The following is a 27,292-nucleotide window of genomic DNA, read 5'->3' on the forward strand; positions in this document are numbered from 1 at the left end:
TCAAACTGAAATCTCAAATTTAGTCTGAGATCAAATCATGGCTGCTCACTAAATTCACAAAATAGTCACACTTTGTTGTAGAATAGTCACAAGAAAGATTATGAGGCATTGAATGTGACATGGACATATCAGAGTCGTTTTGCTTTTAAATTAACTGTCTTGAAAATACACAAACTTCTCTAGACAGAGGTGATCAAAAGTCAATCCCTTTATTTCAATCAATTCTGCAGTATGGTCACCTCCCTGTCTCTTGTCTCTCCAGCCCCAAGATCATAGTCTTGTTAGAAATACCAAAAATGTCCACTGAATGCTGAAAACAGTTCTGTAAATATATTGCAGATACAAAGGGTCTTGCATTAACATCTTCTATAAGCTGCTTACTGGAAGAGAATGGTCTAAACTTTGGTTGTAATAAGCAGCACAAGATCAAGAATTCTATGTACAGCCTTGTTCTTAGACTTTATCACAACAATGTTCTCAAAGCTTATATATACACTTCATACATACTGTACAGTCCTAGAAAGGTAGCTTTGCTTTTATTGGGAAGTGCTACATAGCCTAGGTTCCAAACCTAGCTAGACTTTAGCCTTGGTTCTTAGTTCATCTGTTTTCCACACACCACAAGTGGTCAGAGGTCAGAAAGCTGGTATCTCCTCACCATCCCATCTCTGCAACATGTATAGACTTGTTTCTCCCATGTCGCTACCTAGAAGAGGGAAATGAAAATATTATTTAAAAATAAAACCTCTTATATGAACATCGTCCTCATCTGCTTTTCCCACAAGCGCCTTAGTGCTTTCTCCTATGCAACCCCATATGAGTAGTGAAAAACTCCCATCCTCTTAAATCCATCCTTAAAAACACACCTCTCCCATGAGGCCGACAAATCACAATAACTGGCCACTGGCAAGGTGAAAGACCAGCTGCGGCTGCTTGACAACTCACAATAGAAACATATCCATATTAAGCTAGCTCATCTTAATTAATTAGCCTCTTACAGAGAAAATGAAAAACTGGAGTATGTTCCATTCTATGCATCCGATGAAGTGGGCTGTAGCCCACGAAAGCTTATGCTCAAATAAATCTGGTATCTCTGTGTTAACAATTGGAAATCCTATTGGTACCGCCATGGATAGGGCAGTTTGCTACTGACAGAAGCTCATGTACTTCCCCAAATGCTATATTATAGTGGATTCTGAACTCAGCAAAAGCCTGAAGAGAAATGGGAACATTTGAAAATGCAGCAGTTTCCCTGAAGGAAAACTGGAGAAAGAGGGAAGAAGACACATTAGTAAATGGTGAGCGGTCCTGTTGAACAGCACTGTTGGGCATGTTTCCTGGTCCACTAGGTATGTCCATTTTTCTTCAGATTTGCCATTATAAAGATGACTTTGTACCAGCGCTTGGGGTTTATAATGTGACAGCTAAATGCTTTATAGTTATTCAGCAACGACTCTTAGAAACAAGTTTTTTGGGGGGATTTTGAATTGTTTCAAAGATGACCGATCAAATGAACTCCGTTTACAAGATGGGCTTTTCTGTCAGATCTGAGAGAAAAGATGGATTTCTTTTGCTCACGGATCACCACCAGTTAAAAGTCTGCAGGCCAAACTCTGCCCTTGGGTATGCTGGCCTATGCTGCCTTCAGGGGGTATACTGTTGGAACAGATGGCAAGATATGACTTTGCAATAGGGCTGTCAATTAATCTCAGTTAACTCATGTGACTAGATCAAAAATTTAATCGCGATTAAAAAAATTAATCACAATTCATCCCAGTTTTAATCGCACTGTTAAACAGAATACCAACTGAAATTTATTAAATATTTTTGGATGTTTTTATACATTTTCAAATATATTGATTTCAATTACAACACAGAATACAAAATGTACACTGCTCACTTTATATTATTTTTGATTATCATTTTTACAGTGCAAATATATGTAAACAAAAGAAACTATTTTTCAATTCACCTCATACAAATACTGTAATGCAATCTCTTTATCATGAAAGTGCAATTTACAAATATAGATTTTCTTTGTTACATAACTGCACTCAAAAACAAAACAAAAGCAAAACTTTAGAGTCTGCAAGTCCACTCAGTCCTACTTTTCGTTCAGCCAATCACTAAGACAAACTAGTTTGTTTACATTTACAGGAGATAATGCTCCCCTCTTCTTATTTACAACGTCACCAGAAAGTGAGAACAGGTTTTCGCATGGGACTTCTGTAGCCGGCAATGCAAGGTATTTATGTGCTACATATGCTAAACATTCATATGCCCCTTCATGCTTTGGCCGCCATTCCAGAGGACATGCTTCCATGCTGATAATGCTCGCTAAAAAAAATGATGCGTTAATTAAATTTGTGACTGAACTCCTTGCGGAAGAATTGCATGTCTCCGGCTCTATTTTACCTGCATTCTGCCATATATTTCATGCTGTAGCAGTCTCAGATGACGACTCAGCACATGTTGTTCATTTTAAGAACACTTTTGCTGCAGATTTCACAAAACGCAAAGAAGGTACCAATGTGAGATTTCTAAAGATAGCTACAGCACTCAACCCAAGATTAAAGAATCTGAAGTGCCTTCCAAAATCTGAGAGGGATGAGGTGTGGAGTATGCTTTCAAAAATCTTAAAAGAGCCACACTGTGATGCAGAAAATACAGAACCCAAACCACCAAAAAAGAAAATCAACCTTCTGCTGGTAGCATCTGACTCAGATGATGAAAATGAAAATGCGTCGGTCTGCACTGCTTTGGATTGTTATCGAGCAGAACCCGTCATCAGCATGTACATGTCCTCTGGCATGGTGGTTGAAGTATGAAGGACATATGAATCTTTAGCGCATCTAGCATGTAAATATCTTGCGACGATGGCTACAACAGTGCCATGCGAACACCTGTTCTCACTTTCAGGTGACACTCTGAACAAGAAGCAGGTAGCATTATCTCCTGAAAATGTAAACAAATTGTTTTTCCTCTGAGCGTTTGGCTGAACAAGAAAAAAGGACTGAGTGGACTTGTAGGCTCTAAAGTTTTACATTGTTTTATTTTTGAAGGCAGTTTTTTTTGTACATAATTCTACATTTGTAAGTTCAACTTTCATGATAAAGAGATTGCACTACAGTACTTGTATGAGGTGAACTGAAAAATACTATTTCTTTTTTTCTTACAGTGCAAATATTTGTGGTCAAAAATAAATATAAAGTGAGCACTTTACACTTTGTATTCTGTGTTGTAATTGAAATCTACATTTTCAAATATATTGAAAAACAACCAAAAATATTTAAATAAATGGTATTCTATTATTAACACTGCGATTAATCGAGCAATTAATTTTTTTAATCGCTTGACAGCCATACTTTGCAACTGGAACCTGGTTACAAGGAGCGCTAAGCATCATCATCATCAACACTGTGGCTGTACGGAGCTGGATCCTAATCCAGTGCTCTCCCCCAGAGCTGTGTTGACTCAGCAGGGTTTATGGGAATAAAGAGTAGCAAAAACTTACTCTGATTTCTGAAATCAACAGATGTGATTCAGAAGATGCGCAGTGGGCAGCTCAGCTGGGTAAGAACGATGCCATTTTTACAGTCACTTTTCTAAACAGAATTGCCCTTTAAAATAAACAGGCTTGAATGCAGAGGCAGGAGCCCCTAAGTTCTAATCAGAGCTCTCTCTGACAATGGACAAGTTACTTAACCTCTCTGCCTCAGTTTCCCCATCTGAGAGAGGAGAAATTACGCTATTGTTCCTCAGACACATGACAGGAGGAATTGTTTTTGTAAAGTGTTAAAACTATTCGAATAAAAAAGTAAATTTAAAAATTCACTTTTCAAAAAGGTGCCAGCTCTGCCGGTTGCCAAATCACCAGACAATGGCAGCCATTGCAGAGTGGCACCTTCATTCCCCCTCGCTGTTACTCAGGACAATAGTGAGCAGACTTAGCCATTACCTTGTATACAGGGTCACAGTCTGCTTCTGTGAGGTCAATTACGTGATCAAGATCTTGCTGAATAATAAAGCAGGTTCCATCACCTAGAAAAAACAAAACAGGTAAGGAACACAGAACTGCTTGCAAGATAAGACAGTCTCACAACTACAAACAGATGCAGATTGGCATAATACAGGCACCATTTTGTATCAGAGCCCAATCATTGCTTTAAATCATAAGATTGCAGAAGAACTGCACTTGTTACACAAAGCCAACAGAGTCCTTTGAATAGGGGTTGTGGGCTGCCAGTTTGGCCAGACAGACGCTCAGAAGATTGGGGTACTTCATGGAAGAGTTAGTTGTTTTGGGAGACCACTGCGGAATGATGACAGAAGAACATGAGATGTTAGGAAGTTAATGAAACACTGATTAACACTGTTCCCATTGTGTCACTTGTCATCCATTTGCAGTGGATATGTTCTCAAAGGGTATGTCTACTCTTGAGCTGGAAGATGTAATTTCCACCTTGAGCAGATATGTCCACGCTAGCTCTGATCGAGCTACTGCGCTAAAAACAGAAACATAGCCACGGGGATGTGAACAGCGGTAGGGATTAGCCACCTGGTTATGATCCCACCGCTTGCACCCCTGCAGCTACACTCCTATTTCTAGTAAGCCAGTGCAGATATATCTCCTCGAGCTGGAAATTACATCTCCAGCTCCTGCGTAGACCAAAACGTCACTTGGACAGCCAGCTATCACCTTGCACCACAACCCAGGAATTCACAGAGAAAGCAGAGCTGCATGATCGCAGTGAGACGTTGACTGATCATATGGAGGGATGTGAACATAACCAAGAGGAGAGACAAGAGCAACTCCAGCTAGCCCTTTGGAAGCTCCCCTCCAGCACCAGACTGGAAACAGGTCAAGAGGTTAAAAAAAAAAAAAAAAATAGATACGATCTAAAAGCTCTGGTCTTTGGTCAGAACATACTCATCACATCCTCTTAATTCACTGGGGGCCTGCTTCTGAACAGCCTGGTATAGTGATTTATACCTCTGCAAAGTGGGTGGGAAACGCTCCCAACTCAGAACAGTAGCATTACACACCCATTTTGCAGAGCCGTAAGAGACTCCATGAGGAGCAAGGAAATGGAGAATCAGGCCCTTGTTTTATAAAGTGCCTTTAACAGTTCTTCTCCGCTTCAGGGAACCGCAAGCAGAAGCTGACGTGTCCACACGCTGCAGAGAAATGTGCAGAAGTGTCTTACGAGGATGATGATTAAGGTAACCACATTGCAAAGTAAACACTGTTGCCTCAGGAACTCTTGTACTACCTTGGCTGGCAATAAATCCGTCTCTATAAGGGAGTAGACAAAGCACTGGTGCTCCTGATCTATGAATGATCTGAACTGGAGCCCTAGAAAAACCAGCAGAAACAAGGTCAAAGTATTATAATCAAAGACCACACTGTTGTACTAATTTAGATGGAATATATGGGCCAAAGGTGTTAACATAACCCGGTCACTGTTTAACATTAAATAGTGTTAAACAAGGCTCGGTATAGACCTCAGCTTTCTTAGTACCAGGGCAGACACACCATTAAATATCCTTTTAACCTCTTATTAAAGATAAAGAAAAGAAGGAAACACAGTCAACGCATTTGAAAGGTAAATTATTAAATAAGACTTTCATTTTAACAACATCCCTTGTTCCCTTTCTCTTTAGCTGAAGAGAGTTTGTAAAAGGAAAACTCCTTGTGTTTGACAGTCTCTTAGATTATATGAAAGACGGCAACAACTGTCCTTTGGGGAAAAGAGACGTTAGCTGAGATGGGCTAGAGGTGTTGTTGTTAAGCTCTGATCCCGTTTCATCCCACGTGATGATTGCGATTCAGCTGGAGCTGATGGTGATAGTGATGTCATCTGGGTCCCTCTCTCTGCCTTGGTCTGGTCAGGACAGGACATCTCTCGAGGTTAGCATAACAAAGACCCAGGGCCCCAGGACACGGCGAGGGTGGCAGCCATGATGGTGAAGCTTGCTTCAGTACCCTGTTCTCTCATTTCCCCCAAAAAGTTTCTTTCTTCAAGGATCCAAAAAGGGAGTGGTGGGTAGAACAGACCAACCCCTCATTTTGTCTACCAATTAGGCCTAGTTTCTGAAACACCAATTTTGGTTCATTAATTTGCAGACCCACATTTTCTTGTTTACAAACCCTGACTTCAACACAGTCCTTGAGTTATACCAGTAGGCTTTTTTGTTGAACTAATTCAGTTTTTGTGTCTGGTTTTCTTGCACCTGTTTATAACATTCTTTACTAAAAATAAACTTGATCTATTTTTCACAGTTAATTCCCAAGCAGGCAAAAAGGTATAGGCCCAACTGTCAGAACAATGCCCATATGCAATATAATAAAGAACAAGCAAACAGAACAGAGCAAGAAAGTTATTTAAAGATTAAAGTCATTACAGTCACATGAATTATACAGAGTGAGATTGGAAAGCTGGTGGTTAGTCACCATGGACAAGGGATAAAACTGGAAAGATAGAGATGCATCCAGTCTGTAAAGCTCAATATTTTATCCTTCAGTGGATAGATCAGGGCAATGATTTCTCCAAAGGCAATTCCAGAAGATATAAAGGGATCTAAATTCTAGTTAGTTTGTGGGCATGCACCATGATTCCCTCTGTACAGAATTTAAAGAGATTATCCTTAATGAAACAGATGAAAGCTTGGAGATTTTCCAATAACAGAAAAGGAATTTTCAGAAATTGAATGCTAAATTCTCGTGTCATCATCTGAAAGTACCATCTTGACAACCTCCCAAGTGGAATGTGCATTTGGCACGAATATAAACAAAGTTAATCATTGCATTGTACGTACGAGCTTGATGAAGAGCTTTCAGAAAAAGGAAACACTTGGCAGTGGGCAGATCAATTCAGAAATACTAAATTGGAACGGAGAATCATATTGCAAGAGGAATTCGCCACTTATAAGGCATGTTATATCGAAGGCCTAAAGAATTAAGCTCATTGTCAGAGGCAGTGGGGGATGGGATTTCCGTCTGGTGGAAGGTGTTTTAAGCTGTACTGGTTGTAGAACAGCTGATAAAATGATGTGGTAGGAAAAAGTGCTGGTTTATATTTAACTCCTACATTATTGTGATTTTCAGTGCATGTCCAGAGCATCCAAAGCTCTGGATGGGCACGCACACAGCATACAACCAAAATCTATATAAAGCAAGACAAATTCCATTCTTCAGTATCTCAGCAGTCTATAGAAAATGAATCCGTGTTGTAGTCTCAGTCCAGTTCCTAGTGGAAGAGAGTCTACAACAAAACCACCACAAAACACAAGTGGCATCCTCATTGGTCATCTCTGTAGAGATGCCAAGGGCTGAATAGGCCAGAGAGACCAAGTTATTCTCTCACGTCTAGCAGGAGTCCCTTCAGATCAGGCCTGAAGCACAGAGGTAGGGCACGAAGAAAAAGACTGAACTGTAACTGACTCTGATACACCTGTTCTGTGGCTAAATATAGGAGCCAGGGATACCTGCACTACTGGCGCTTGTGTTGTACCTGCTCTACAGTCACCATGGCTGTCAATTTAGCTCCTTTCACCAACGCTGAATTCACTGCTTTAAACACTTCACCACACTTGCCACTCACTTTGTATTTCTCACATCCAGCTGATATATATTTCCATCCTGAGTCCCTGCTAGGAGATAGATGCTTGAGAGGAAGGTACAGCAGTTAAATGCATCAGATCCAACAAAGAGAAACACCTGGGAATGAAAGGAGAGAAGACTTTAAATATCAGTTTATTCACAGATAGCGTGAAAGACAAAACCCACCAGCTTTATTCTTAATAGGAGTCCCAGGAAAAAGGGAATGAGTGATTTATTTAGGAAGTCATGGATACGGTCACTTCCGTGAGTTATCACAGACAATTATACACAACCTGTCAGAGGCAACATGGGGCTAACAGCTCTTTGCTCCATCCCAAGACATCCAGAGGCAATAATGCAAAGAAAGCCTCCAGGAATGAGCCTGTCACACTAGCATTGGCAATATATGTAGTTAACACTGCTGGGATTCCCCTGGAGAGATAAGGTAGCACATTATACAGAGACAGCAGGGACAATACTGGGCATATAATACCCTCCATGGTCTTCCTCCAGCCTTCATTGCAGGGCCTAGAAATCTCACTTCTCTCCCTGCTAATCTTGCAGCAACCTCCCTCTGTTTCAGGCACAACTGTGTTACAGTTGGTGGAAGAGTCTTCTCCAATGCAGCATTTGCCATCTCTCCATTACTTTTCCAAACTCAGATGTTCTCCCATGACTCTACCTCTTCAGTCTCTGTCCTCTATTTAAACTCTATAAGAGGATTTAAATCTGGCCCATGTTTTGGAAGTGTGTGTACAGGAGATACTATACAAGAAAGGAACCTGTACTGTGTAAGGCAAACATCTGTCCCAATACCAGAGACTATACTTGTATAAGATCATTGCTACCAGTCTTAACACTTTGTGCAGAGGATCCACTGCCTCAATTTAGTCACTGGCGTGTAAGAGAACAAATATTTAAAGCCAAGTAAGATCATCAGACCTTATAAACCCATTCTTGATGCTTTATGGAGTACACTGGTATTTTAGCCCTTTGCTGCTTACATTCATCACTCTCTAGACAGAACTAGAGGAGTTGTCAAGGCAGCGTTTGCTCTGTGGCAGCAGTACTTGGTTTATGGATATATTCTGACCACTGTTTAAACCTTGGAAAGAAGAGTTAAAATTTGGATTATAACTACTGAGTTCATTAAGGGAGATGCAGTCTGAGATTTGTTCACTCCATAGATGGAGCTATTATGAAGAAGTCTTGCACAGCTACTCCCACTTGCTTCTCCACATGTCATTACTGGTATGTCTGGCTTTTGGCACAAGCATATTCTAGGCCCCCACCTTCTTGAGGCTCTATCATAGGCCCTGCTATGCCATTACTACACACTTCCCATTCCTATTCCAGTTTGGGCTGCTCCAAGCCTGTCTCGCAAGTGAGAGAGAATCCCAGGCTCCCAGCTGGTTAGACCAGACCACCCACAGTTGACAGGAAGGCAGAAGGTACTGGTTGGTAGACCACAGGTCTCCATCTGGTAAGATGGCACAAGTGCTCGATAAGGCAGCTCTAGTAAGGACATTTTGGGGAAGGCGGCGTTATTGTAAAAATGAGACCTACTACAAATTCGTTGTTGCTGACCAGAGAAGAAGCCATCGCTTGGAGTGATCTCATATAGATTGTATGGAGGGTGAGTCAGATCGAATACATTTTTCCAACGAATTTTTGAAAATAATGTAATCCTTTTATGAAGGATTTTTTTTTTTATTAAATGTAAGAGATGGTTGCAAATTAACAAGATTATGCTAGGCTGATTTTACACTGGGCTTTCAAATGGAACAACAGTTTTTAGAGAGATTGTACCCATGTTTTTCTTTTTCTAGTATTACAACACAAAACCAAACATCACCATGCAGTTGAAAGGGGAGGCCTTAAAATCCAAGGGAAAATGTGTGTGGACATTAAGAATTCCAGGGTGCTTTTCGTAAAACTAGGGTTTGCTGTGGTGTCCTTGGCCAAAATTCCACTACCGCTCCCCACACCTCCCCTACTTATATACTGTGTCAGTGACACTTTCCCAGAGAAGGCTGTATTTCAATGGTGCTGTCTGTATAATTTGCAAAGCATTTTGGGATTAGACACATGATAAAAAGACCATTTTGAATCTCTGCATTAAAATCTAGAACACAATATATGAAAGGGAGAAAATGCAAAGTTATAGCTCCTACCACACCTCTGCCCCTTTAGTGTTAAATTTATGTCTTAATTTACAGGTGTAATAGCCACATTTTCTGAATTTTGTAGTTAAAAATTGCAAACTTCTACTAGCAGTCTTTGCATTTAATTTCCTTTAGAAAAAGAAATGATTATACACTGAATGGAATTTGCTACATATCCTCATTTCAATGTGTAATCACTGCATTGGTTTCAACGCATCACACTCCCGATATGCATGCTCCAATACTGAACTGGTGCATTGCACACCTGTATGTTATGAAGTCAGGAGAAAAAGTGTATTGCAAACAGACATTAAATGAGTTCCAGATGCTTGTTAACATTTCATCTTATAGGTCAAAAGGTGCTAAGAGGTTTGGAATGGACAGTAGTGAATGCGTCTCATGAGATCCTTACCGGCTGCCTGCTCTGTAATCCCACACCTTGAAGCCTTTTGTCTTCCCGAGCCAACAGCAGGATTTTCCCTTCTGTCCCAATTTCACGTTCACCTGTTAAAATTCTAATTGTTATCATCATTGGCAGTGATGCAAGGCATCTTGGCAACAGAATTGGGGATGCTTATGCTGATGGTACCAAAATCTCTACCAGACGCTCATAGGACATACCTCTTTCTACATGGAAATCCAGCAGGTCCCTTTGAGGTTCAGACCAGGACTTGGTGTGGCAAAATGTCTAATGCTTTTGGGGTGGGAAAGGGGAAGAAAACACCCTTTTAACTAGGGAGGGAAAGGCAAGGAGATTCATGTACCAACAGACAATATACTTATTTCCAAAGGCCTCAATTATATAGGGCCTAATCTTACTCCTGCTGAAACCCACGACAAAGCTCCCTGTGGAGCAGAAGCATACCCCTAAACACCAAGAATGGCAGGGTGGACCAATAATCACACAGATCCTAGAGCCAGTGGAACCTCCTGCTAATTTTAGCCAATACATACATGTTAGATGTAATATACACCACATTAAATGAGTATTATGCACATGGTATGAATATAATACCCGTTATAGATATATAGATATTGTGACGAAGTTCCTCCTCTGCCTTGGTGGGTCTTGCGCTTATTGGCAGATTTGCTTACCTTAGAGATTCACGGCAGCCCTCAGTTTGGCCGTTTTCATGAACCCACAGTCCAGGTCAACTCCTCCTGTGTCTGACCAGGAGTTGGGAGGTTTGGGGGGAACCCGGGCCCTCCCTCTACTCCGGGTTCCAGCCCAGGGCCCTGTGGAATGCAGCTGTCTAGAGTGCCTCCTGGAACAGCTGTGCGACAGCAACAACTCCCTGGGCTACTTCCCCATGGCCTCCTCCCAACACCTTCTTTATCCTCACCATTGGACCTTCCTCCTGGTGTCTGATAATGCTTGTACTCCTCAGGCCTCCAGCAGTACATGTTCTCATTCTCAGCTACTAGTGCCTCTAGCTCCCAGCTCTTCACACACACGCCACAAACTGAAGTGAGGTCCTTTTTAAACTCAGGTGCCCTGATTAGCCAGCCTTAATTGATTCTAACAGCTTCTTGATTGGCTGCAGGTGTTCTAATCAGCCTGACTGTCTTAATTGTTTTCAGAAAGTTCCTGATTGTTCTGGAACCTTCCCTGTTGCCTTACCCAGGGAAAGGGACCTACTCAACCTGGGGCTAATATATCTGCCTTCTATCACTCTCCTGTAGCCAAGGAAACATCTATACACGCTCGTGCTCCACACCCTTCACCCTTGCGTCCCGCCCCCATACAAAATGGTGGGACCTCCTGCCACTTCTGGAGGGTGAGGAGCCCCGATGGGCCAGCCTATACTCCACCTTGGTCCCGAGGCCCGTCGGGGACATCAGTTGGCGGCTCCTTCACGGGGCCGTGAGCACGGGCGTGTTTTTGACACGTTTTACCTCCGTTCCAGAGACTTGCCCCTTCTGTAATGTGAGGGAAACCCTGGCGCACGTCTATTTAGAGTGTGCCAGATTGCAGCCTCTTTTTCGGCTCCTCACAAATATTCTTTTGCGCTTTTGGCTTCATTTTTCCCCTCACCTCTTTATCTATACACTCCCCATCCGTGGCCCCACCAAGTCGCGGGATCTCCTGGTTAGCCTCCTCCTAGCCTTGGCTAAGACAGCCATTTATAAGACCAGAGAGCGGAGGTTGGCTCATGAGGCGTCCTGCGATTGTAGGGCCGTTTTCCGATCCTCAGTACATTCACGCATCCGGGCGGAGTTCCTCTGGGCGGCGTCCACCGACTCCCTTGACACCTTCGAGGAACGGTGGGCGCTGTCCGGGGTTCTCTGCTCGGTGACCCCGTCCGGTTCCCTCCGTCTGACCCTCTGATTGAGGGACAGAGCGAGAGACGCCAGCCACAGCCGTTAGCTGCTGTGAATACCATCATTATTGTTATTTAGGAGGGGTCTTATAATACATGGATGTGCCCCCCTCCCTCCCAGCCACCCACCCCGCAGCCGTGCCCATCTTGTCGGGCACTCTCAGGAGAGGGAGGGTCGGTGACCCTGGGCGCGGCACTAGGTAACTCGAGGGGGTGGAAGACCACGAGTGTCGAGGAAGCCCCCCCGCTCTAGGCCACCAGGTAACTCAGGAGGGTGGAAGACCACGAGTGTCGAGGAAGCCCCCCCGCTCTGGGCCTGGGCTAGCCTGAACACCTCTCCCTCCTGAAAGCTGTTGTGTTATACCTTCTGATTGCGTTGTTTTGTTGCTAAGTTTTTCTTTATCTTTTTGTAATCTCTGTAACTGTTACAAATAAATTTCTTTTCTGTTTCAAAAAAAAAAAAAAAAAACCTTCCCTGTTGCCTTACCCAGGGAAAGGGACCTACTCAACCTGGGGCTAATATATCTGCCTTCTATCACTCTCCTGTAGCCAAGAAAACATCTATACACGCTCGTGCTCCACACCCTTCACCCTTGCGTCCCGCCCCCATACAAAATGGTGGGACCTCCTGCCACTTCTGGAGGGTGAGGAGCCCCGATGGGCCAGCCTATACTCCACCTTGGTCCCGAGGCCCGTCGGGGACATCAGTTGGCGGCTCCTTCACGGGGCCGTGAGCACGGGCGTGTTTTTGACACGTTTTACCTCCGTTCCGGAGACTTGCCCCTTCTGTAATGTGAGGGAAACCCTGGCGCACGTCTATTTAGAGTGTGCCAGATTGCAGCCTCTTTTTCGGCTCCTCACAAATATTCTTTTGCGCTTTTGGCTTCATTTCTCCCCTCACCTCTTTATCTATACACTCCCCATCCGTGGCCCCACCAAGTCGCGGGATCTCCTGGTTAGCCTCCTCCTAGCCTTGGCTAAGACAGCCATTTATAAGACCAGAGAGCGGAGGTTGGCTCATGAGGCGTCCTGCGATTGTAGGGCCGTTTTCCGATCCTCAGTACATTCACGCATCCGGGCGGAGTTCCTCTGGGCGGCGTCCACCGACTCCCTTGACACCTTCGAGGAGCGGTGGGCGCTGTCCGGGGTTCTCTGCTCGGTGACCCCGTCCGGTTCCCTCCGTCTGACCCTCTGATTGAGGGACAGAGCGAGAGACGCCAGCCACAGCCGTTAGTTGCTGTGAATACCATCATTATTGTTATTTAGGAGGGATCTTATAATACATGGATGTGCCCCCCTCCCTCCCAGCCACCCACCCCGCAGCCGTGCCCATCTTGTCGGGCACTCTCAGGAGAGGGAGGGTCGGTGACCCTGGGCGCGGCACTAGGTAACTCGAGGGGGTGGAAGACCACGAGTGTCGAGGAAGCCCCCCCGCTCTAGGCCACCAGGTAACTCAGGAGGGTGGAAGACCACGAGTGTCGAGGAAGCCCCCCCGCTCTGGGCCTGGGCTAGCCTGAACACCTCTCCCTCCTGAAAGCTGTTGTGTTATACCTTCTGATTGCGTTGTTTTGTTGCTAAGTTTTTCCTTATCTTTTTGTAATCTTTGTAACTGTTACGAATAAATTTCTTTTCTGTTTCAAAAAAAAAAAAAAAAAAAAAAAACCTTCCCTGTTGCCTTACCCAGGGAAAGGGACCTACTCAACCTGGGGCTAATATATCTGCCTTCTATCACTCTCCTGTAGCCAAGGAAACATCTATACACGCTCGTGCTCCACACCCTTCACCCTTGCGTCCCGCCCCCATACAAAATGGTGGGACCTCCTGCCACTTCTGGAGGGTGAGGAGCCCCGATGGGCCAGCCTATACTCCACCTTGGTCCCGAGGCCCGCCGGGGATATCAGTTGGTGACTCCTTCATGGAGCAGTGAGCACGGGCGTGTACTTGGCGCGGTTCACCCCATTCCAGACACCTACCCCTTTTGTGGCGTGAGGGAAACCCTGGCACACATATACTTGGAGTGTGCCAGGCTGCAGCCCCTATTCCAGCTCCTAACAAATATTTTGTTGCGCTTTTGGTTACACTTTTCCCCTTTTTATTTATGCACTCCCTATCCGCAGCCCCACAAAATCACGGGACCTCCTGGTCAACCTCCTCCTGGCCCTGGCTAAAATGGCTATCTATAAAACCAGGGTGAGGAGGTTGGCCGATGGAATCTCCTGTGACTGTGGGGCCTATTTCCGATCCTCCGTCCGTTCACGTATCCGGGCAGAGTTCCTCTGGGCGGCGTCCACTGACTCCCTTGATGCCTTTGAGGAGCAGTGGGCGCTGTCCGGGGTTCTCTGCTCGGTGTCCCCGTCCGGTTCCCTTCGTTTGACCCTTTGACCACACTCCTGTCCCTGTTATTTCATTAGTTGTCCCCCGTAATCATTTGTGTCCAGGTCCTGTGGATCCTCCTCTTAAGCTCGGGGGGGGGGATCCTTTAGCAGTGGGCAGGCGAAGCGCTTCCCGGATCCCAATAGAATCACTCTCCTGTAGCCATCTGGCCTGACCCTGTCACAATATGCACCCACAAATAAATAAGTGTTGGGAAATTATGTTAACTAAATGTATTACGTTCTCCCTATAGTTCCGTTCATCCATGTCAAAAATCCCACTGCACTTTGCAAAGCTGAAGTCAGCTCTGGCATTAAAAAATGGGAAGCCTGTCAAAGCTAAGAGACATGAATGTTGTGTCCTAGCATAGGCTGGGATGTCGCTCTACACCCAACTGATTTGGAGTGTAGTATCTAGAACAGAGATAAGAAAAGTATAGAACAAAACAACAACTGTTGTGAACTGATGGGCTGGATTTTAGTACAGACTTTTGTAACTTGTAAAATCATACTAGAAATACTGCTAGCTGAAATGCCTGTCTTTGAAGCACACTTCTGTGTAAACATAAAGGTCATACTGTGAGATAAGAATTCCTTCCCAGAAGGAGGATATGTATGTTTGCTTTTCATACTGTACTGCTTTGTCTTTAGACAATAAATTTGGCTAAGTTCAGTTATTTGGTCTCAGACATTTTTAATAATGAACTAGGAGTGTAGTCAAATAATTGGCTACACCTTTTAGTCTATATCATCCTCTGAAAAGGAACTGTATTCTTCAGCTTCTCTCAGGACTCCAGTGAGCAACCCTGATGGCCCGCTTCCCTTCCTCCTGAGAGTTTATGCTGTCAGAAGAGACCACTGAGGATGGAACTGCTGCCCTAGCGATGACGGATTCCCCTCTCATAACAGCAGTTACGTATTTTCCCTAGAGTCTGCACATGGTACATCTTTTTAAGGGAAAAAGAAAACCTCTCTATATTACTTACTAGGTGCTTTTTCAGGTGAGCCCAGATTTATTGTATTGTCAGCAACGCCCAGAGCAATGCCATTCACAGGAGAACCACAATCTGCAACAACGCCTAGGCATGCAGATTTCCCACAATCCCAGAGGCGGGCAGTGCCATCTCTAGAACTGGAAATGACATTTCTTCCCCGATCCACAATGGCTGTGTCCAGGATACCTACACCAAAGCAAAGAAACTTCTCAGAAGGGTAGAAGCGAGGAAGTTACAGCAAGGTTGGAAAAAGCACCTATCTTGCTTTAAAAAGCTGGAAGGCAAGCACCAGAATCTCACAGGCACTAGGCCAGTTGGGTGAAATCCCACTGGAGTTACATCTGCTTACACCAGAACTGAATCTGGCCCCTGAGCTAGATAACCCCATCATGAATTTGGACAGGTCAGTGATACTTGTGTATTCCAGAAACAACAACCTGGAAAGCATGTTTCTTACCAGCTGTTAACATTCCCTTACAATTTTATAAAAAGAAAAGGAGTACTTGTGGCACCTTAGAGACTAACCAATTTATTTGAGCATAAGCTTCCGTGAGCTACAGCTCACTTCATCGGATGCATAAAGTGGAAAATACAGTGAGGAGATTTATATACACACAGACCATGAAAAAATGGGTGTTTATCATACACATTGTAAGGAGAGTGATCACTTAAGATGAGCTATTACCAGCAGGAGAGTGGGGTGGGGGGAGAGAAAACCTACTCTGAAACCTTACAATTTTATATCACTGTTGTTTCTAACATTTAAAGAGGTATATTTGAATAGTTACAAGGTTTAATTAACAGTCTGCATACAGAAACAAAGTTCAAATGCCAGGGCTGTTTTTCAAACAAAAGTCAACTGCAACCAGACAAAACCAAATTTAATTATTCTAGCTGACTGCTGCTACTGAGACTCCTTGCGATCCAATTATGTACACAACGGATTAAGTCAATTTTGGAGACAACAGAAATCTGCTAGATTTCCTCTCACTGAAGCTCTCCTACATTTCCTGTCAGATTAATTTACAACATTGTTGCAATACATCCACAAAGCCTTTTACACGTTTTAAAAATCCAAAAAAAGGTCAAGTGAAAATTACGGTAGGTTCACTGCAGGAGTCCAGAAAGATACTGCATTAATATTTTGCTCAACTATTTCGACAGATGCCACTTAGGCTATGTCTACACTACAGCTTGAGTCAGCCTAACTGAAGTCACTCGGAGGCGTGAATAAACCAGCCCTACAAGTGACATAAGCACTAGTGTGCACAGCGCTATGTTGGAGGGAGAGCTTCTCCCACCCACATAGCTACCATGGCTCACGGAGGTGGTTTTATTTTGCTATTCCTGTCCCCTGCCCTCTTGTCAGGTAATCACCCTCCCCTAAATTCAGCACGATCCAACAGACTTTGTGCTCTGAGGCACGAACAGTGTCTTTACTTGTTTTATGAGGCACCTACAACATTGCTGGACATTTGAAAAAATAACAAATCATCTGAAGCAACAGCAGTACAACCTTTATTATCTGAATGTCTTGATTAATGCTGAATAACCATTTATAATGGAAGGAATTTTCAGTGTAATCCATATAACCAGGGGATATCAGCCTATTTAGGACAGCAAGGAGTTCGACAGTCAACTATACAGAGAAGGAATAAAATGCTACCCGACAGGAACAACTTCAGGTGTTTAGAATAGCAGCTGTTTTTGTCTGTGTTTTATATACAAATGCTGGGAAGTCTGAAGAAGAGATTTGAAGCATCTAATGTTAACGCACAGCACAAAAACGTAATAGGTTGATGCTTGAACTTTAGCCCTCTGCTGTGATGTAATTATATAGGCAGCGGATTAAGCATTTTAAAGGCTAGTTTGTGTACCTCCTTTGTGACCTTTAAATGTTACTACACAGCTGGCATCTTCTGCTGACCAGATCTTTAGCTGGGCATCCATTCCCCCACTCAGAACCACAAGGCCCGACGGGAAAAACCTGCAACAATTCACATCATACACATGGCCTTCCAATAGTCTCTGGAAAAACAAAGAACTGCATGCTAGTTCCACTGTTATCACCCCGATGCCATCCTGTATGAAGTTATTCAGTACTAGGAAAGCACACAGTGTTTCTACCTAAATCGTGGACATGGTCAAATCCCCCACGAACACAGCCAATCTTCTACAGTGGGATAAGTTCAAAAGCAGACAGCGAACAACTGCGCCGTAGCTACCATCACTTTTAACTATCCCTCCATGTTTTAATATTGGCACTCATCACCATATCCTCTGAGCATCACTTCCCTTGGGAGATTATGCCACAGTCTATTAGATCTTTGACCTCAGAAGTGAAATTTACGCTAATGTCTCACTCAAAGGAGAACACCGTAACCACACTGGACCTCAGTGCACAGTCACTATTAGTTAGGAGCCAAAGCTAGGGCCGGGACACTATAATCTATGAACTTGAGACAAAGAAACGTATAAGAACCCAAAGATAGAGCCAAAGTTCTTACTCTTATTTCTCCATTAGCCGCCTGCCAGACTTTCATGGTTCCATCGGTGCTCGAAGAGACGCCAAGGCCCCCGCCACTGGAAATATCAATGCAGAGTATCTGTTTGGAAAGACAGCACCAAATAGTTTGAGCATTTTACGTGACCCTACGAACACATGCTTATTTTGCTCACTCCTGCAAGGGAATTTTGCATTGAAGGAGACCTGCTAACCAAAGCATTCAGTAATAACACCTATATAGAGATAGATATTGCAGATTTCACCATAGCACCTGAGCAATCATAGTCAATCACTTCACATGCATAACTGAACAATTTTGGTCTGATAATACTCTCCACATACAAAGCACCTTTCATTTGAGGACCTCAAGACCTTTTACAGACATTGGTCTCAGAGATGTTAGGAGGCACTCATCGAGAAATGTTAAGAATATGTTTAACAAGGTCTTGGCTTTCTCATTTAGTCTAACCAGAAAAAAGGGTTGTCTCCCTTTTGGGAGGGAAGGGGGCTTGACAGAAGGGAGTAGGTAGCTTAAATGAGTGTTTTCTGATTAAGTTGTATTATACAGACAGACATTCTGTGTCTCTCCCTCAAGGACAAGCTGTTGGTATGATCTGACGTGAACCCAGGATTCAGACATGTTGACTGACTGGATTATCTGACTTGAATCACCTCGATTTCTTACAATTTGGTGGCATTTACAAGCAGAGACTTTGCTAAATTTTTCCTCTGGCTCAGCTCAGAATTCTGCATGGGCAAGGAGATGGAGTGGATTTTGAAGGGCAGGTCAGCAGCATCTATAGATAGCAATAATTACATTTCAATTGGCCAGACCAAGTTTTTGGTTGCCCTGGGTTGAACAGGGGCCAGAATTTTTCTAGACTGTAGGCATAAGCCCCTTTTTGCAAATAAGAAACTGAAGTAATGAGGTTACACAACTGGCCCAAAATAACAGTCAGTAGCAGAGCTTAGACTAGAACCCTGACGCAGACCTTTGCTCTAATTACTAGACAATATTCCCTTCCTTACACTATACGGTACCTAAGTGTAGCCTCTTCTGCTCAACTCCCAGTGCCATGAAAGGGCATTGTGTTTGCGAGCATAGGAAAACAGATCCAAACCTGCAAAACATCAGGTTTGAAATACTCAGACACCCAGCAGCCACAGCCTTAAATTCCAGTAGGGCTGACTTCATCCTCATTAAGTAGATAAACTGACTCCCACACAATTTACCACTTTTTGTGACAGCAAACATTTGCCTTATATCCTTTCACAAATTTCTCTTTCCCCAAAATATTGTGCATCACTGCTGTGATCTGGTAAATAGATTTCTTCTACTCTGAAGGGGGCTGCATTTTAGTTGTGGATGAAGTAATTTTGTAAGGCATTGTGTAATCATATCACTTCACCCACTTATAAAGTACAGCTACTCCTGGGGTGGAATATGACAGCTGGGTAACAGATTGTATCAACAGTGAACAGTTAAGGACAAAACTGTAAGAACAGTCTTCAGCTGAAGGAAAACAGAACATAATTACTCAACCTGAAACTCTGATAGAGTAAGGCCTTCGCTCTAGCATCCCAGTAGAAAAGGATATGGGATCCTTACTACTCACAAGTGGTCAGCACTCAGGTTTTATGTCTTATCTAAAATAAAAGCTCATCTAGTGGCATCATACTGAGGCATCAGTTCGATACCAACTCAGAATGAAGAATGCCACCTAATGATTTGCCACCAAGTTTTCCCTGGTTTCCTATCCAAGCAATGACCAGGTCAAACTCTGTTTAGCTCATGAGCTCTGACAAGCAAGACCACAGCTAGGGGTGACATGGCTGCACACCAACAGTACTCCATTACCCATTTTAAAGAAAAAAGTGAATTTGTGGATTGCTTTTGTGTTTAAAACTATTTAAAACTCATATAAGAGCTCTGCTGGCTGGGGCTATTCACTGAAAGCACAAGTCAAATCAGACAATAATTTAGCACGATTTGATCACAGAAATGTAAGACGACAACAGAATAACTTCACAGATAATTCCAATCCTCTCAGCAGTAATACACTGCCTCACAATGAAAGGATTAGAAATTGCAAAGCACTCTCAGCAGACACTAAAAGGCACAGTGTTAATGTTTGACTAATTCAGAAACTAACAAGGGATCAACAAGCAGGCTGAGGTAATGTGTGTTAACTCAGACCCAGATGCAGAGGTAGAAGTGATAACTGTAGCTTATAGTGTATCTGCTTGAAACTCACCTACCTAATAATAGACATTTACCTCAGTCTGTTTTCCAGAGCCAGCAATCTGCAGCTCATCACCCTCATTCAGTAACATTCAAAGTACAGTGGGACAAAACATCAGGCAATCCCATTTACATTGCGAAAGGATGAAGGGCTTCTGGAGATACTTATGTATTCATGGAAATCAGGAAAAGCAATTCCCCTCTGCTTATGTAGCTGACATTACTAATCTGATTATCTCTTAACACAACCTCACTTTCTTTTAATACACCGTTGTAGAGATGTGAAAATGCTACTTTACCCAAACATACTGTGCATCAAGATGTATTTTCACAAAGATGGAGAACATTTATTTTTCAGCTTCTACTATAGCATTTTCTATAGCACCCATTATCATAGTATCTAAGTACCTCACAAGTAAGTTAGATCTGTATAGCCAAGTCCCTCGCAGACTGTACAGGTTTCTGCTCTTCTCCCTTCTGTGGCAGAACAGGTTTCATTTGGGATACATAGGTTTTTTAGTTTCTTTGGGTAAGCTTTATGTACAGTTAGAAAGTCAGCCAAATCAAAGGCTGATGTTCCCAGCCATGTGCTCCTTTCCAATGCCAAAAGGCAAGTCCCAGATGAAATTCAGCTTTGCCATGTCACTTAAGAATGTGAGCAGCTCCCCAAAATAGAGACTGCAGAACAGGGAGGTGCAGGTACTATATGGGAGTAGAGGAGGGGGAGGAGCAAATTAAAAAGCAGAAATATCCCACAAAAATAAGAATTATGTTTAAATAAAGAACAAAGCTGGGGCAAGGAGATGGACTGGAAGCCCAGGAAAGTGAGGAGTCCTCTGTTTATCCACAGAGCAGACACAGCAGAGCAGGCAGCAGTAGTGTGACCTTACCCAAACTGCCCTGCCCTCACGCCTCGCCCCGGAACTGGAGGGTACACTTTAAGGGGTGAAAGTAACTCATTATTCATAAACTATTCAACCCTAGCCTCTCTGCTGAGTCTGCCAACAAGGGGATTAAGTACAGCTGTTACACCATGGGCACTAGAAAGGCCAAGTTCATTTTCTCTAGGACAAACAGCCACCAATTCAGCAGCTTTGCCACGACAAACTTGGTCTGGCCTTGAATTAGAGACCTAGAGTTGAAGAGCTCCATACCATTACTAGCCCCCTAGCCCAGCCTGTCATGCTCTCTAGTGTTGTAATGATTTCTGCTGTAATTCACCCATCTTTTCCCTTTATGATGGAACCTGCTGGGGGACTGGAGTGAGCAGAGACTGGAGTTAAAGTGCAGGATAGAGGAAAACAGAGAAAACAAGAGCCAGCCAGAGGAGACTGTGGGAGAAGGGCATCCTTCCCACATTTTGGGCAGGTACCATGTCACCCCGTATGTTTGTACAGGGCCTGTCACATTGGTCCCCTGTTCTCACTGGGGTCTCTGAGTGCTACTAGAACAAATAAAGCATCTCAATCTCCCCTTTTACTGACATGCAAAACAAGGCACCGAGGTGAAGTGACTTTCCCCATGGTCACACAGGAACTGTGGCCCAGTCAAAAACCAAATGCTTGTTGCCTGATTCAGTCTTGTCCTTTAACCACTAGACCATGCTGCCTCCATGGGAAAGTAGGCCAAAAGTGATATTTTTGGACCCCAGTTATTGAAGGAAGGGATATGGAGTAGCATGGTCACTGTGTAGGGCGAATATAGTGCCATCGTTGTAGTTACTTCAGGAATCATTGCAGTAAATCCAGTGGCACTCTGCTGATCCACAGAACTGCTCCTGTCAAAGAGGTGAAGGATCCAGCTGTCAAAGAGCAATGCTTTCCTATTATTTATGATAGGTACTGTAGTTGTACTCAGAGGCCGCTGTTAGGACCAGAGCCCCTTTGTGCGAAGCACTGTACAAACAAGCATACAGGAAGACATGGCCCCTGCCCTGATGACATTATTTGAGTTTTGTTGCATATTAATGTAATGTAACAATAGGGAAAGTGAAAATCTGATGGTTCTACGAAAGCGGCAAAGAGTCCCTTAGCACCTTATAGACTAACAGATGTATTGGAGTATAAGCTTTTCTTCAGATGCATGTAGTGGAAATTTCCAGAGGAAGGCATAAATAAATAAATATATGTATGCCTGCCTCTGGAAATTTCCACTAAATGCATCTGAAGAAGTGGGTATTCACCCACGAAAGCTTATGCTCCAATATGTCTATTAGTCTATAAGGTGCCACAGCACTATCTGCAGCTTTCACAGATCCAGACTAACACAGCTACCCCTCTGATACTTGACGGTTCTACGTCACTGGAAAGTTTGTTTTTTCCTTCTTCATTATAACTGGCCAGTTCCTTGTAGCTGTCACAGTAGAATTGGATCTCGAGAAGGATTCCAGGGACCAAAGTTTCCAGAGACTTTTACCAAGAAAACCAAATGCCTCTCTGTATCATATGTGACTGCTTCATGTATTTTTTAGGGGTGTTGGATGGAATTTAACCACAATTAGATTAGATTTACAGGTGACCCAAAAAACAGCAAAATGCAACAGCACCCTATTCTTCCATGTAACTAAAGGGAATCTCTATTTTAAGCTGCCCAAAGGATTGCAGAATTTACTTTGGATTGTTTTCATACACCACCCCTTTAATGAACTGGAGAGACCAAGTTTAAAGCTAGAAAGTGGAAATACTAACTTAATTCCAACCTGATTAGAATAGTTTGTTGCTAAGTTTCTATGCAAAGGCATGTTTTACTCCATTTGCTTAACTGGTCTGCAACAATTACAGACAGACAAAGAATGTTATTAACATTCAGCTCCGTGTATCTCTAATCACTCAGCAAGATTACTTACGCTTTTTTGATGAACTCTGCAAAAGCTTGTGTATGGTGCCAAAAATTTTGTGGAAACATTTTCATGAGGGCAAGAAACAAGTATGCTTTTCTAAAGGAGGGGACGGAAAAACATTACAATATTGTTAGAATTAATTGTACAGAACTATAACATTTACAGTCATCTTACATTCATGTACAGATGGAAAACAATCTTTACTATCCCTTTACCGCCTATCTGCTCATTTTACTGACTCAAAAACGTGCTTGTTCCCATTAGTATTGCAGAGGCAAGTCAGTTATAGGAGAACACGCCTGATGTGATCAATTTACCTCATCACTGCCTACTGCAGGGTTTCTTGCACCTTCCTCTGAAACAGCCAATACTGGCTACTGTTGGAGCCAAAATATGGGGCTAGATGGACCACTGGCCTGAGCCAGTCTGGCAACCACTATGACTTTTTGTTCTGCTTTATGCACCAGAAACATCAGCTGACTTCCAGTTGGAGGATTTTTGTCATCAATGACATAAAAAGCAGAAAAAACATCTGGATTTTCAGATTCCTAGCTTAATCTGTGGAACTGGCGGACAAAAATATTTCTTGATTAGTAAAACCTAGTACATTTAGAATCTTGATCATGAAAGGCATTGAGTATCCTCAACTAGCACCTCTCAATATCGGACATTGGATCTGGATCAGTGAAATAAGAGAAAGCCTCCAGATTTTGTTTTTATGCAGTTATGTATCTAACCAATCCATATTTACAGTAAAATTGCAGATAAAGCCATGTAGGTGGCTTTGCAAAGCAATTGCTGACATATGAAGATACAAAAGGCTCTGATTTAAGGACAGTCATGATTTGTGCATAAAGTGCAAGTGACTTCAGTCTATAGGAAAACCTGAAGAATGACTCTTACTAAAGCTTGAAGTTGCATTTTCAGCAAACGGTTTTCTTTCCATGCATGCTTCAAATACAGATTAATCTGACTGGAGGATAGCAGCAAGCACAGCCAGGGATCAAGATCCATCAAGCCACAGAAGATATATAATCCACAGCCTGGTCACACACCACCAAACTTCAGTATATTTAGAGAGCATTCCTCATAGTAGTAGCTAAGTGCCAGTACACCTCAGTGGACAAAGTACTTGGCCTTTCACTTTTCAGATCATATTTTAAGATTAAAGATTTTAAATGAAAAAAAGTTTGATGGCCTCTTTTCATGTCTAGAAGTTATTGGTCCAAAACCCACCACGTGCAACTAAATTCAACTGGTGCAGTTACTATGTCTAATCAGGACAAATTGTTAAGCACTTTCTATGCGAAGGTTCAGATAATAAGGCAGTACATGGAACAGCACACTGTATTGCTGGCATCACACTAGTGAATGACTGTAGCGTTTTAATTTTGAGTAGTAGCTACTTGCTGACCCTTCAAACATACAAATACACTGAAATAAGAGTACCTTGGTTATTTCATTTACAACAAATCCTTCAGAGGCTGAGATCTCTGGAATCCCATCTGAGCCTACTCCCTGGCATGTCAGGCTGCCATACAAAGTAGGTTTCCCTGCAGTACAAAGACATATTAAAGATCAGAGAAAATGGTGATTTAGCATTTTACACACTTCACATGTAACTATAACCCTGTGTTTATTTTTGGCCTTCAGCAATTTCAGTGACACACAGGCAGCCTATTCAGATACAAAATCTAATCTTCCTTTACGAGGTTTTTTTTTTTTTTTTAATTAAACATTCAATCACCAAGTGAGATTCAATTTGGACAAAGGCACTGAATATATCTGGGAGAAAATTCATGAATATGATTGATATTCTCTGTCTATCAGGCAGAGAGGAAGGTTTAGAATTCACGGATCATAACAGGCGAACAAGGAGGGTAAGAATGGGAGCTTTTGCTTAACTCAAATGGTCTGACGGGTTAGTAAAGAATAAATTTGACCAGACAAGCTTAAATGCTTTTTTGAATCACAAAGTTAGTAGATTAAAAGAATGCAGTAGATATATTTTAATTTAACTAAAGCAGTTGATAGTATGTCAGGAACACTTACTTGAAAAATTAATTCACTTTAGCTTAGATAGGAACCATGTCATATGGTCTGAAGTCTGCAGATGACATTAAAAAAGGAGGAGCTGGACACAAGAGTAAACACTGACCTAACAAAAAGGGCCTGGACACAGGCAAAAAATAAAACAGGATTCTGCTTGGAAAACTGGGGAAAACCCCACAAAACAGATAATGATCAGAGATGCAAGAGTGAAGCCTGACAGCAAATAAGACAAGTGTGGCAACAAGGAGAAGGTTATGAGTTCAGGCTGCATACAAAGCAGCATCACATCATATCACAAAAGGCAATAGCTGTTCTCTATAAAGACACAATATGACCACACCTGGAACACCATGATCAGTTCTGGGTATCTTCCAACTAAGATATTGACAAATTGGAGGGTGCTATGGAAGAGCAATATGAACATGGGGTGGGAGGGAGAAACATTCTTAAGGGTCCCATTCTAAAGTAAGTTCTTATATTACCCTCCTCTCACCGTCATAGCTGAGCACTCTCCAGACTGCATGAAGTGATGTAACTAACACCTATTACATGTGATTCATTCTCTCTCACTTCCTTTCACCAGGAAAAGAAGCATGTGCAGTACAGGGCTGTGGTTTATTAGGACTTTTTACTTATAAATCATACATGCTGCTATGTGTTTATGTTAGAGATGGCAGATCAAAGCAGCATACACGACACTTGAAATAGAAGGTGGGCAGGTCTGTAATAGTCCTTAGTTTCTGGGGGAGTTTATTCCACAATCTGAGACCAGCCCCTGGGAAAGCACAGTCCCATACACAGATGAGCTTCACTCTTATAGTAGAAAGTTCCATTGTGTCAGAAAAGAAGAGTTGTTGACTACTCTCTTCATCCCTGAACTTTAGGCTTTTAGATATCCAAGGCCTAGACCTTGAAGATATGGACCAAGATCTTGTACTTGATCCCACATTCTATAGACAGAAAATGCAAAGAGTGGAGGACAGATGCAATGGGCTTGCAGTTGCCCCTGTTGATGAGGAAGTGTCCTGAAGCCTTCTGTACTACTTGAAGTTTTCTAAGGGTTGATGGCTTCATGTCCAGGTATATTGCACTACTGTAGATCAAATGAGAGATGACAAAGGCATGTATAATGGAGGTCAAGTTATTGCCACTAGATAGCATTACTTGCGGATGCTGCTGTGTGAGGTAAGCAATGAAGAGAAATCCAGGTACACACCTAAACTACAGACTCAACTGACCAATTGTAAGTTTGTACCTTGAACGAACCAAAAGGACTACACTATGGCTGCAAACTCTGATGTAACAGGGCTTTTCCCCTCTCTAAGATTTATTCTTAAGAGCTCAGCAGAAACATGCTGTGGTTCACCCCAGCTCCAACTCCCTTGAAGGAGAGCAGGAGGGCTTCATGTGTGCATCCAGACACCCAGCTCTGAGTTTCTTGGGTCAGGACAGGACTCCAGGTGTTTATACAGTCTTCCTTTGGGGCCACTCTCCCGGAACACAGAACAATTGGGCAGGGCAAGAGGTGAAATCTGGCTGCAGAGAGCTTGGTGGGGGTTTCATACCAGGATGGAGATCTCACCACCCACACATTCCCATTTTCCTGGTCAGGTAAAGTGCTTCACAGAGAGAAGACACACCCCTACATGGCCCCCCAACTCCATGTATGATGCATCATGTTACGTGCATCACCCAGCTCAGAGCCAGGAAGTCTCTTCCAGTGGCAGGAGAGGGATGCTGAAGCCGGGGAGTCGCCACTCACCTGGGCTCCTGCAGCTCAGCCAGGCTTCACCTTCGTTCCTCCTGCAGAGAGGCACAAAGGGCCCGTTAGCTACGCACAGGACCAGCAGCACCGGGGAGGGGACAGGGCAGCCAGGAAGCACAGAGGGAGGATAAGGAGAGGGGGGCGGCTGTAGGGCGGCGGAACGGGATGCCGCCCCCAGGACAGACGGGCTCCGGCGTAGGAAGTGTCGCTGGCGGGGGGGGGTGTCTCTGGGGCGGGGGAGAGTTGGGGGTCGCCGCCCGGGAGCGGGGGGGATATCTGGGGCGGGAGGGGTCGCTCCCCGGAAGGGGTCTCTGGGGAGGGTACCGCGGGAGTCATTCCGGGGGGAGGGGCCAGCTCCCACCTCAGCACCTGGTTCCAGTCACTCTGGATCCGCATCGTCGCCGCCATCTTCCCTCGGCACCGGAAACGCCA

General features: G+C 43.5%; 1 protein-coding gene across 1 annotated transcript; it reads right to left on the reverse strand.

The window, feature by feature from the left end:
- Positions 1-206: 206 nt before the first annotated feature.
- PAAF1 (proteasomal ATPase associated factor 1) lies at positions 207-27,292 on the reverse strand. Its single transcript, XM_074954828.1, has 12 exons — positions 27,222-27,292; positions 26,858-26,898; positions 24,493-24,596; positions 23,050-23,139; positions 17,964-18,062; positions 17,334-17,484; positions 15,448-15,642; positions 10,181-10,272; positions 7,605-7,720; positions 5,274-5,356; positions 3,959-4,041; positions 207-706 (listed from the first exon to the last, which is right to left on the reverse strand). Exons 1-12 carry the CDS (start codon positions 27,266-27,268, stop codon positions 629-631), a joined length of 1,179 nt encoding a protein of 392 aa, XP_074810929.1. The 5' UTR covers positions 27,269-27,292; the 3' UTR covers positions 207-628.

This window comes from Natator depressus, chromosome 1, assembly GCF_965152275.1.
Source record: "Natator depressus isolate rNatDep1 chromosome 1, rNatDep2.hap1, whole genome shotgun sequence".
NCBI lineage: Eukaryota > Metazoa > Chordata > Testudines > Cheloniidae > Natator > Natator depressus.